Here is a 13,829-nt window from a genome sequence, read left to right on the forward strand (position 1 = left end):
CATACGCTAGACATAGATGTCATCTATAGAAGGCAGGTTGTGGCCTTTAATTTGAGGCAGTTTGCACTGTATTATGGATCTGACTTATTTGTTGACCAGTGGACCTGCCAAACCACCCTGTTATTGGAAAAAGTCAATCAGTCTTTAATGTCTGCTCTATAAAACCTGAACATAGCAGCTGTGGATAATCCAGATTTTGTTTGCTGCCTTAAGAAATGAACAAATACATAAATGTTTGATTTCAAAAAATAATCTTGAATTACCTGCCACTTCAAACATACAGATGTTGTGGTTGAAAGACACTTAAAACTAAAATGGCGTAACATCACTTTACTTTGTTGAAAATCAAACTGATTGTGTTTTAAGAGAAACATTGTTCGAAGTATCTTCTTATTTTTACCTATTGAATTCCATAAGAGGTTTTTTGTATTGGGGAGGTCGGTGGCTACTAGTTAACAAATTAATGTCATAATAATAAGGAATATAGACATGTATCCTATTGTAAAAAGATGTTACCAGATGTCATACAAGATCATACAAGACTTATTCATAAAATTATATATTTATTAAAAGGTGAAGATCAACAATCGTGGTTTAACTGTCAGACTAAAATAACTGTTAAATAAATATTTGAAAGTGTATTTAATCTAAATGGACAGCAGTTTTATTGAGAAGTATTTTTAACTGGTTTATAAGACATATCCCCTGAATGTATTTTGGAATTTTTATCAAACAATTTAAAAAGTATTTTGTTAATTGTTTACATTTCAAAATGTAAAGATCACCATAAAGAAGACAAATAAATAATCAGTTATTATTATTTTTCAAGATATCTTCTTTGAAAGAATTTTAAAACCAGTAGCCATTGACTTCCATAGTATTTCTTTTTCCGCTATTGAAGTAACAGTTCGCAACATTCTTCAAAATATCTTAATTTGTTCTTATATTTGTTAAATATCTTTAAAAGGTTTAGAACTACTGAAGGGTGAGTCAATTTTTATATTGGGGTGAACTGCCTCTTTAACTGCTGGTGCCGCATGTTTCAGAGCCGATATGCAGACTTCAGTGGGACACAGGTGGAGACAGATTTTGTGGAGGTGCCGTCTCAGATGCTGGAGAACTGGGTTTGGGAAAAGGAGCCTCTCAGAAGGATGTCCCGTCACTATAAAGATGACAGCCCGATCCCAGATGCTCTGCTGGACAAACTCATCGCATCTAGAGTGGCCAACACAGGTCAGATTTGACTCCACATTCACATCTAGAGAATCATGTTTCTAAAACTAGGGTTTTCGGTTTTTAAGATGCACAAATATGATCATTCACATTAAACTCCGCAAATTTATATTACAAATGGGTCTAAAATATTCTTTGGAAAATATTTATTTTTTCTACTTATTACAGTACTGCATTTATTTTTTCAATTTCACATTTATTCAAACTGTAATGGCAAATTATTTTCTTTCTGTTAACAAGCATTACATTTTAATGTAACTGAAATTGAGTCAGACAAAGTTTGCCTTTCAATTGGGTTATTTCTGTGGAGATTGATCAGTTTACACTAGTGTAGTGGTGGGCTGTTATCGGCGTTAACGTCAACACCGCAATCAAACTATTACTGTCATGTAGGACTTTTCGCCATATTTTCTGACAAGATCCTCAAACATGGCTGTCAGAAAAGGACCGCGCACACACAAATCGCAAAATGTGGAAGTTTTTTTCTCTCCATTCGCCATGTGTTATTAAATTCCATAACACTCCCACCAGTCCTTACTTCTTATTTGCGTCTAATAGCCCAGTTTGTCACGAGGGCATGAACGAAATGTTTATAAGTGAAACAGCCTAACTGCAGTGAAAGTCACACACAATGACTGAAAACTCATACATGAAAGCACTTCTCGTAAACACCTTAAATATAATATTGTCATTTAAGGCAAATAACTAGACTACAGATGTCCATGTAGGCATAGTCAGTAGTGTCTTCGAAGTAAGTGAAAGATCCAGAAGGGCACTTTTTTTTGTCAGATGGCTCACTGGTTTGACTTTAATTCACTGTCATTCATTTTAAAAAGCACCCGGTCCATTTTATATGTATATTGTAGTATAGTTCGTTGTTGTGTGGGAAGAAGAAGACAGGGTCGGCGATATCAGGTAAGCAATATATTTTATTTTGCTTTTCCACAGCACTAGCAAACTGTGTGCGTGTGTGTGTGTGTGCTCTCTCCTCTCCCGACTGCTCCTCCCGTTCTCCTTAAGAAGGGAGTCTCTCCGGCCCAATCACTAGAAAGACAGGTGTTATTTATCATTTCTGATTGACCCGCTGATTAGCCGCCGGGCTCCTAGCATGCTCTCCCCCCTGATTGGGTGTTCGATCACGCTTACCTCTCCACATATATGTTTTACTCAAACGTATAAACTCTAAAGGTGCCTGATAATCATATGTGGAGCTAACATTAATCAGATTCACTCTAGTGTACTGCATCTATGTTAGCACGTCACGTTTGATATGGTAATTTCACTGTAGGAATACACACAGGTTCTAAGACTCGTTCTCACCACCTACAGTGCAATTGGGCCAGGTATACATCCACGCTAAAATATCAAGGTGAAAGTCATCATAGCTTGCATAGAATAGACCCAGCTCCCAACCCAACTTTGAGAATAGAGTAATGGCGATATTTTTTATTGCCCGATAAGAGTCTCGCATTAACGCAGCACGTTAACGCCGATAACGGCACACCACTGTTTGTAAGGTAGACAATCAGAAAAAAAAAGATTCTTCAAAGGCTAATAATACATTGTTTTTAAAAATTTCAAAACTGCTTTTATTCCATCCAAACTAATAGAAATAAAACTTCCTCTAGAAGAAAAACAAAATTATAGGAAATACTGGGAAAATTTTCTTGGTCTTTTAAATAACACTTAGGAAATATTTAAAAATTACACAGGAGGGCTTATAATTTTGATAACTAATAAAATTAATAAAACCGTATATATCATGATATTAATAATTATCATAATACATTTAGTGCAGTAAAATGTATTTTCTTTTAACATGTGCTTCTTTGTCATCTGTGTGCAGGTCTGATGAACCTCAGGCAGATAGTGCTCAGTAAAGCTGACCAAACGCTCCACACTAAAGACCGAGCAGACACTGCAGCAGAGTTTGCCAAGCTCAGCAAAGACATCCTGGGAATCCCTGCCACACCAGGTCATAAACACAGTCTCAGAAACGGACACGCTTCTGACACCTTAAGTATAAGCACATTAACACATCAACATTAACACAGCAGCTTAGTGTGAACATCGTCACTCAATTCACATGCAAAGAGCTTTATCACAGCATTTGCATATGAAGAGCTCAGATGCACAAACCTCTAAGGCACAGGTGTCAAACTCAGTTCCAAAAGGGCCGTAGCTCTGCACAGTTTAGTTCCAACCCTAATTCAACACACCTGATCAAACTAATTGAGTCCTTCAGGCTTGTTTGAAACCTACAGGTTAGTGTGTTGGAGCAGGATTGGGACTAAACTGTGCAGGGCTTCGGCCCTCCAGGAATTGAGTTTGACACCCCTGCTCTAAGGGCACTGCCGTCTGAAATTTCCTACTAAAATGAACATTTTTCTTAACTTCCTATGAGTTCATGATCAGTTATTTCTTTTTAAATGCAATGGGGTATATGCCGAAGCATGCTAATACAACTTTTAATTTGCCATTAACCTGGGTTAAGCACTTCCGGCGAATTGAATGGCAATGCAAAATAAAAAATGGCAATGCAAAATCCGGTGCATTTAAGGTCTGTTTTCTTTAAAAAATCAGCCATCTCCACTAGCTGAGTGATGTCCGATTTAAAGTGGGTCTCAGATTGTACAAGAAACACTGCATTAAATTACATTTCCCCTGCCATATCTTTATAATATGAGCATTTATTTTACCCCAGTATATTCAATGGAGCTTCTGCGTTAGCCTGCCAATTCTGACGGGCTCGTGCAAGTAAACAGCTTTTTGTCTCGTTTTACGCTTGAGCAACTAAATAAATGCTAAAGTTTATTTAACTGAATGTATTTTAATGACCTTACAACATCGATGCTCTATAAGGAACCGTATAAAATGAGAAAAAGTTCACAATAACAGGTCACCGGAAGTGTATCAGCATGGGAACAGCACTAGCTCGGCATATACCCTATGAAAGGACATATTATTTTCATATTAGTGAATGTACATGCAGGAGTTTGAGAAAAATGCTTATTTTAGAAGAAACATTATTGTAGAAAAAAAATTTGTATCGCATGGCTTTTTTTGGGAAAACATAGGAAATTATCTTCCTAAATCCATTTTAGTCTAGTTAAACACTTATGAATGTATTGTGTTTTTATGCATGTCCTATTTCACATCAACCATAAAACTAAAATGGGACCCTCAAGGTCAAAGACGTTCAACTAAAAGGTCACAAAAATATCTACCTTGTTCATTCATTAATTTTCTTTAGGCTTAGTTCCTTATTTATCAGGGGTTGCCACAGTGGAATGAACCGCTAACTATTCCAGCATCTTTTTTACGCAGCAGATGCCCTTTCATCTGCAACCCAGTTCTGGGAAACACCCATACACTCTCACGTTCACACACATGCACTACGGCCAATTAAGCTTATTCAATTCACCTATAGCGCATGTCTTTGGACTGTGGGGGAAACTGAAGCACCTGGAGGAAACTCATGCCAACACGGGGAGAACATGCAAACTCTACACAGAAACGCCAACTCACCCAGCCGAGGCTCGAACCAACAACCTTCTTGCTGTGAGGTGACATAAAACATTTTCCCATAGTAAGGAAAAGTCTTTATCAACATTCTCAATTACAAAAAGGGAAAAACCTTTCCAAAGCTAATTAGAATAACCACATTGTAGAGCTGCACAATTCTGGGCTAAAATGAGAATCACAATTATTATTTTTTTTTTTTGCCTAAAATAAAGATCACGATTTTCTCACGATTCTGTAGATGTAAAATAGAGGTTAATATGAGTGGGCTGTTATTATTGTTAGTCTCAAACATGTGGTAAAACAGCAATAGGCTTTGTGTAGCTGTACTGTTGTATTAATTTTGTATAGACTTGGATTGGTGGACTTGAACAGACTTTAGATTTGTCCTGGTCATTAATGCTGATGATAATTCTGATGTTGAATTATTGTGTTAGAGACAGTAATAGTTTGATTTTCTGCTGTCACTGACGTGATTTTCGTGACTACAGAAGACTGGGTGGGTTTTTGCATTTCAGTGGGTTTTGGATACTTTTGGGGCTGAAATCAGTCAGCTACATCTGGCAACACTGTGTGCGCTTTCGGTTTCATTATCACTGTTAAGAGCGGTTACCAGAGATGGGTTGTGGCTGGAAGGGCATCCGCTGCGTAAAAACTTGTTGGATATGTTGGCGGTTCATTCCGCTGTGGTGACTCCGGATTAATAAAGAGACTAAGCCGACAAGAAAATGAATGTTAAGAGCGGTTCACTTCCCGCGCGTCTCCCAAACGATCACTCTGTGTTTGTTATTTATAACTTTATTACCTGTTACTCACAGTTTATGCAGGTTCTGTTCACTAAAGTAGACTTCATTAGTTCATTCAGAGGCACGCCCTCTCTGTGGTAACAGCTGACGGTCAGCTCACGTCACGTGGGATTTTGCGGTCGCAAATACATTACATGAAGACAGAAATTACATTTTTGAGGTGAATTGAATCTTATAAATACAGCATGTGACTCTTTCAACACCATTTGGAGGTGTCCACGTTGCTGAACAACGTATTTAAAACAATATGAAGACTTGTGCGGCCACCATTGCTTCTCTCCTGAACTTGATAATATGATTGACAGAATCATAGAAATGCTGGATTAAGATCATCTAGGGCAGGGGTGTCAAACTCAATTCCTGGAGGGCCGAAGCCCTGCACAGTTTAGTTCCAACTCTGCTCCAACACACTTACCTGTAGGTTTCAAACAAACCTGAAGGACTCAATTAGTTTAATCAGGTGTGTTTAAATAGGGTTGGAACTAAACTGTGCAGAGCTGCGGCCCTTTTGGAACTGAGTTTGACACCTGTGGTCTAGGGAAGGGGTCACCAATCCTGGTCCTGGAGGGCTGGTGTCCGTGCAGGGTTTAGCTGCGTCTTGCCTCAACACACCTGCCTGGATGTTTCAAGTATACCCAGTAAGACCTTGATTAGCTTGTTCAGGTGTGTTTGATTAGGGTTGGAGCTAAAATCTGCAGGACACCGGCCCTCCGGGAACAAGTTTGGTGACCACTGGTCTAGGGGGTCAAATCGAGATCGTGATCTTTTTACGATTAATTGTGCAGCTCTACTACATTGCCAAAATAAGTGAACTAGGGACTCTGGGTGTTGCTTACAAAAGGAACAATTAGTATTAATATCTTCTTATTTTGGTAAGAGAGTGTATTGTACTGGATATGTACAATGAATAATTCTAAATTAAACTTTTATCTTATTTGTAATTAAGTTACTATTTGGGATATTTAGGATTTGTCCAATCAATATCAGGAACAAAAAAAATCCTATAAAATGTAATATTTGGAACTGATTCAAGTCCATTAAGAAATAAAGAGTGTATTGATTTGTTTGAAGAAGTTGCAGAGAAACAACATTTTATATTTTATATGTATGCACATACATGCACACATATTTACATACATATTTATTTATATGTTCTACAAGTATGGTGTGAAAACTCTAATGGTAAACGGCTGCTTCTCACTTAAGGCTGTCTATGCTAATGAGGAATAGATCATCACTAATGAGCGGGGCTTTCTCTTTCTGATAACACATACAAAGGGAGAATGTCAATCAAAGTGTTTCTGCAGAGGGTTTTTATCAAGTGTGATTTATTATAATAAAACTAATACATTTTTACCATCAGACGCTGGCTCTTTCTGTTGCCACAGAACTGTGTTTAAACCCCTAAACATTGTAATTTTTGCATAATAGGTCCCCTTTAAAGTTAAATTAAAGATGTTATGATGTGAAAAGAATGTTACTTATTTGTTCATAGTGTGTTTATAATAATTTAATAGTAAAATAAATTGTAAAAGATCTTTTGTGTTAGCGTCTTAAGCAACTTATTTCTGTTCTCTGCAGGCACAAACATGACGGCTAGTTTCAGTCATCTGGCCGGAGGTTATGACGGTCAGTACTACAGTTACCTCTGGAGTGAAGTCTACTCCATGGACATCTTTTTCACTCGCTTCAAAAAGGAAGGAATCCTGAATCCAAAGGTGTGAGTCTTTTTGTTTTGGTTTTTACTTGTTGAGAATAAAACAAAACAACGTCGGATTCGTGTTTAAATGGCAAAATGTATGAAGTGTCATCAAGAGCTGAGTCATTATGACAGTTTTTAAGTTCCCACATGCCTGAATTACCAACATTACTACACTTCCCTTTACTGCCTCAAGCAGACTCTTGTCAACAGTGACGCACGTGTTTGCTCACTTTGGAAAACTGCTGAAATTGACAGATGCCAATCATGTGAGCTGGAGTGATTATCTGCCAAGAATAGAATAGAATTTATGGTTCATAATAACTAGTTGTTTGTAAAATTAAACACACTACTGTTGTGGAAATGAGTCTGTGTCATAGTTAGTCATAGTAATGTTGAAGGATGAGTCCTAATGAGGAAGTACACAGAGTATTTAAAGAAATAGCACAGCCCAAAATGAAAGATTACTCTGATTACTCACCCTTAAGTGGTGAAACAAGAGTTTTTTTTATTCCGTTGAAGACAAAAGAAAATATTTTGAAGAGAACTGGAAACGGGTAGAAAAAAACAAATACTATAGAAGTCAATGGTTACAGGCTTTCAGTTCTTTTAACAGAAGAAACAACATAAATGAAGATTTTTATTTTCATTCATTCATTTTCTTTTCGGCTTAGTCTCTTTATTATCTGGTGTCGCCACAGCGGAATGAAACATCCATAGACACCCATTCACACTCATACACTACGGACAATTTAGCCTCCCCAATTCACCTGAACTGTGGGGGAAATCGGAGCACCCGGAGGAAAAACACGCTTACGCAGGGAGAATATGCAAACTCCCCACAGAAACGCCAACTGACCCAGCCGAGGCTTGAACCAGCGACCTTCTTGCTGTCAGGCGACAGCACTACCTACTGCGCCAGTACGTCGCCCCGTTTTTAATTTTCTGGTACATTTTGTATTGAAATAGAAGTAAATTTATGATGTCACAGGGACAAACACTGATGCTTGTCTGATAAGTGGATGTGATTGATTTTTGTTTGTTTAAAGGAAAAAATATATTCATTTTTTGGACAAGACAAGGAACCAATCTAAAATAGGAATACCCAAAACTGGAGAATCGCCAAAACTAGCTAATGATTGTGATTTTTCTCAATAGTCAATTTAAGTCGCAGAAGAAGCATACTGCAGAAACACTCAAAAATAACAAATTAGTTTTATATTCCATCGATGACTTCTGGGGGGTATTCCAGAAAGCAGGTTATGTGACATACCCAGGTAAGTTTGAGAGTAAGTAAGTAGATAACCTCAGCTTTGGTTCCAAAATCAGAGGTAACTTCTTGGGCATGTTAAGTAGCCATTAATAATTCCATTCACCATAACCCACGGTTCTCTTTAGAAGGTTGATTTAACCTACTCTTATCAGCTGTTTTTGAACTAACATACTCTCGGGAAGCAGGATTTGGGTTAAACAACCCAAACCCTGAGAGTTCAGGGTTTAGCAGATAGTAAGTTAACCCAGATTTCTGGAATACCCATATTCCATTCTAGTGCACTGCTTTTCAAAATTCTATGTAAACACTCATTTGACCAGGGTGTCCGCGGGGTTTTAAAAAAGTATTAAAAACTAATAAACCAATTTAGAAAAATTTAAAGCCCTTAAAAATGATTAAAAAGTCTTAAATGCTATTTTACAAAGTAGTAAATTTTGTATCAGTATGCTAAAGTTTGCCTGAATTTAATCTTTGATTACTAGGATGTTGTGCAGTTTCAAATCAAATCAAACAAATCCTGCTAGATTTGACATCATGCTATAATAAGAAGCATATATATATATATATATATATATATATATATATATATATATATATATATATATATATATATATATATATATATATATATATATATATATATATATACTCATGTGCAGTTAATACAGTTTTATAAATAATGTTAAAAGATTAACACTTTAAATTCTAAAAAAAAAAAGAAGAAGAAGAAAGAAATATGAAAAAATACTTCTTTCATCTTTAAGGCGCTGTGTCAAGTAAAAGGAATTTCAATGTTTAAATGTCATTTCCAAAGCAGCTGACCAATCAGAAGATCTCGGAAGTGGGACAAGAGTAGCAAGCTTCTGTTTACAATTGCAAATTGGCATTACAACTGTACAACAAAGCAAAGGAACTACATCCATGTACATCCAAATATTTTAATAAATAATAATAGTCCTGTAGTCCTTTGGTATTGTTTTTACTAAATTTGTGGAGCTTGACAACTAAAGAAACTTTATGACGGTAAAAATGCCATAGAAATAAACTTAAACAGTTCACCCAAGAATTATGCTTGGAACCAATAACCACTGACATCCATAGTATTCATCTTTCCTACTGTGGAAGTCAATAGAGGGTGTCACGGTGACGCAGTAGGTCACCTCACAGCAAGAAGGTTCGAGCTTCACGCCTCGGCCGGTTTCTCCCACAAGTCTAAAGGCATGTTGTATAGGTGGATTGGGTAAATTAAATTGTCCATAGTGTATGTGTGTGAATGAGTGTGTATAAATGTTTCCCAGACATGGGTTGCAGCTGAAAGGGCATCCGCTACATAAAACATGTGCTGGATGAGTTGGCGGTTCATTCTGCTGTGGCGACTCTAGATTAATAAAGGTACTATGCCGAAAAGAAAATGAATGAATGAATGAATGAATGGAAGTCAATGGTTGCAAGTTTCCAATTACTTTTGATTATTGTTACTGTCAGATTGCCATCTTGTGAAACTTTGTTTGAAATGTGAATGTGTGTGTGTTTGACACAGGTGGGCAGAGAATACAGACGTGTGGTTCTGGAAGCAGGAGGTTCAGTGGATGGCATGGAAATGCTGAAAACGTTCCTGGGACGTGAACCGTGCCAGGATGCATTTTTTCAGTGTAAAGGACTCACACAATCAGTTACAGAACAAAACTTGCACTGACACTGGACTGTAAACTACAGGAAACTAATTGCACTTAAAAATACACAAGATACTGAGACTGATACCGAGTTCTCTTTCTGAAAATTAAATGTGATGTTTACAGTTTGATTGGTTAGCTGTTTTATTTCGTAACATTTTAAAAAAGCCCCTATAATCAGAGATGTATAAAGTACTAGAGACCCATACTTAAGTAAAAGTACAAGTGCTTTATCAAAAATTGACTTGAGTAGAAGTAGAAGTGCTCTTTAAGCACCATACTTAAGTGGAAGTACAAAAGTATTCAACATTTTTTGTACTTAAGTATTACAAGTAGTTTATTTCAAAATTTACTACTCAAGTACTGAAAGTAAAAGTACAAGTATTGTGTAATGTAGTTATTAAAGAAAGCAGTCAAAATACACTAATTGTTTCGTTTATTTTAAATATCTTTTTGGGGTACTTGATTAAGCAAAACGAAAAGAAACATGGCTTATGATACTGTTTTTCTCTGTAATAGTTTCTATGGTACAAGAGCTCACATCGTCAGGCCCTTTTACCAGAAAATGCCTTCACTGATGAGATAATTCAGCATGTTCACTCACATACATTCTCTCTCTCTCTCTCACACACACACACACACACACACACACACACACACACACACACACACACACACACACACACACACACACACACACTCTGCCCTGCACACACCTAAATGTACACTCTCTCCCCACTCTCACACATTCATACACTCTCACACACACAGTTCTCTCTCTATCTCTCTCTTTCACACACATTTTTGTGAATTGTGGGGACATTACATAGGTTGCAATTGTTTTTACACTCTCTCTTACACTTACACACACACACACAGACACAGACACACAGACGCACACACAGGTACAATCACACTGTTGTTTTCTCTTACATTTTATTCACTCTCACTCACACACACACACAAAGACACACTCACACTTTGGGAGTTTTGAAGTTTGATTGCTTTAAAATAAAAAGCTTTAAACTAAACAAGCAAACTAAATCCTGCTTCACAAATTCACTTGATTTTGATTTTATTGTAAAAAAACAGGAAAATGTGTATATTACTGTGTTAAATGAAAATCTGAAACATTTTATGGCTTATGGCTATGATTTAGTAATAATTGTTATTTATTTTTATCATGTTTTTAATGAAATTGGTCTTACAGTTCATATTTTCTGTAGTATATTTATTAATTCTGGTACTTTTACCATAAACCAACATCTCAACCATTTGGTAGAGGCTGAAATTTTAGAAATAATGTGATGTGTTGAATAAAAATGCACTGATTGTGTTAACTAGCGACATTAGGAGTTAAGAAATGCAATCAAAAAAATTCTATTGCTTTTGTCTTGGTGTGACAGTTAAAGGGGTTTTTGTAATAAAATTTTGTCCTTTAATACAGCAGTCAGATATACGACCTGTGCCCTCAATTTGACCTGCTCAAAGAAAACACTCTTACTGGATGTATCAAACAAAACTCATGCACAGAAGACAGCACGAGCATTTACAGCTAATAAACTCATGTTAATATTATCCAGCCTGCTTTTTGAGCGATGACAGGCGGGTCTTACACGGCTATGATTGGTTATTGTCCTCAACAGAAAGGGCTTTAGACATATAAGCGCTGTTCACCCATGGCGGGAAGAATACGCGATTATCACAGGTAATAGACACAGTGGAGAAAACTTGGCTAGCTCATGTCTGGATCCACAGCTTTAACAACTAAGAAGAGAGGAAAAGTTACCTTACAAACTGGCCAGCGGGTCAAATGTCCAAAGTGAGAGAGCGAGGGATAAGCAGAGGTGACGTTTTACAACATTTTCCCTAATAGTAAACTAGCGGCTGGTATGCTGTGCCGCCTCGCCCTCGCGCCTCCGTCCTTCGCCATAGTATTGCGACATCGCTTATAGGAGATAAATGACGTCATCACGTAATAACGGGTATGACCTATTACTGAACTGATATCAATCATTTTGACACCCCAGTAACGAGTAACGATGCAGCACATAAAAAATCTATCGGAGTAAAAGTATTAAACTCATGTAAAATATGTACTTAAGTAAAAGTGGAAGTAGGAGAAAAAAATAATAATCCAGTAAAGTACAGATACTGCCTTTTAGTACTTAAGTACAGTAGTGAAGTAGTTCTACTTCGTTACTATACATCTCTGCCTATAATGCATTATAAAAGGTCATAGTTCTGATTTTGTGGGTCTCCAACAACAGTCTGATATGCATGCAAGGTCAAAAAACACTTTCATTGTTCTATAATCTGCATTTATTTTTACCTAATTATCCCAGCGACTCCCATTTGACTCGTTCAGCAATTCATTTGTCCCCAAACCCCTCCTTAGAGCGAAGTTAATCTGCGGTGATTGGTCCGATGACCCACCCTGTTGTGATTGGTTTACAGCGTTCAGCGCGAAGGAGAGAAATACCAGCCTGATCTCACGAGAAAACGTAAGTATTTTACCTTTTGGCAGTTTAGTGTCTAATTCGTACGAATTCAGTTAGAGTTCAGTCGTACGAAACTGTACGATTTTAAAAAGGTGGCGTGGCACCAAACCCCACCCCTAAACCCAACCGTCATTGGGGTTGAGCAAATCGTACTAAAATGTACAAATTAGATTGTACGAATTCCTACGAATTAGCCTCTAAATAAAAAAGTTACGAATTGCCGTGAGATTGTGTTGGAAATATCATCACGGTTATTAAGTAGCAAAGAGTATGTGAGAGTCTAATGCAGTTAAACACCAGCATTCCTCTACTCTTAACACTAACCCCAAGTAATAACAATGACACACATTCATTATTAATCCACACATTGGCAAAAGTTAAACTTTTTTGAGAATTGACCGCACCGCATGTGAGGAACAGCTGATAGTGGCTGTTGCAAAAAACAGCAGAGTTTCTGCAAGTTCAGAAATGCATTTAAATCGGTAAAGGAAGAAGCATGTGTCGTGTTTTTAACGTGGTTTTGGACAATATGTGAACAGCCCCATGCAGATTTAACCTAAGACATAAAGCGCAAGCACTGATTTATAATCGATACAAGATTACAAGCTGCGTGGGTTGACTACAACTTAAAACACACAATTAAACACATTTCTTGCAAACTACACAAAACGAGACAACAATTTTAATGACACTTACATTTTTTGATAAGGAGGAAGAAGAAACTAGTCCTTCCCTTTAGAATCTGGTTTAAAGAGTGTAATTCTCCTCTGCTATAAAAACTAGATTGATTAAATGGGTAGCATTTGACCCTGACTTAAAACCAGCTAAAATCGATGGGAGATTTCAGGTTCGGCATCACTACTTTTAGTTTAATTTCCTCAAATTGGGAATTAGATAGCTTCCACAAAATCTCGGATATGTATGGTCTGGACAAATGTGATTTCTTTAGGTACCTGCAAACCAGGACCTTCTTTAATAGCGAGATTAGATGCTTGGAGAACCATCCCCCCAATTTAATTGACTAAGTTTTTGACATCTAAGAAACAAAGACAATAGGAGACTTGTTTTAAAATTGTATTCTGCCATCCAATCCACCTAGGAAGACTCAACAAATGACATCAG

The 13,829-nt window shown here is 37.0% G+C and overlaps 1 protein-coding gene across 5 annotated transcripts in view; it reads left to right on the top strand.

Moving 5' to 3' along the window:
* nln (neurolysin (metallopeptidase M3 family)) overlaps positions 1–10,337 on the top strand; it is a 39,093-nt gene extending 28,756 nt beyond the window's left edge. For 4 of the 5 annotated variants that reach the window (XM_005155567.5, XM_068223776.1, XM_005155569.4 and 1 more), the window contains 4 exons: positions 1,047–1,233; positions 3,080–3,208; positions 7,143–7,279; positions 10,074–10,337. In XM_005155567.5, coding sequence (XP_005155624.1) covers positions 1,047–1,233; positions 3,080–3,208; positions 7,143–7,279; positions 10,074–10,229 — 609 coding nt within the window. In that variant the 3' untranslated portion in view covers positions 10,230–10,337. 5 annotated transcript variants of the gene reach the window in all.
* Positions 10,338–13,829: the final 3,492 nt, after the last annotated feature.

Source organism: Danio rerio, chromosome 10 (assembly GCF_049306965.1).
Source record: "Danio rerio strain Tuebingen ecotype United States chromosome 10, GRCz12tu, whole genome shotgun sequence".
Taxonomy (NCBI): Eukaryota; Metazoa; Chordata; class Actinopteri; order Cypriniformes; family Danionidae; genus Danio; species Danio rerio.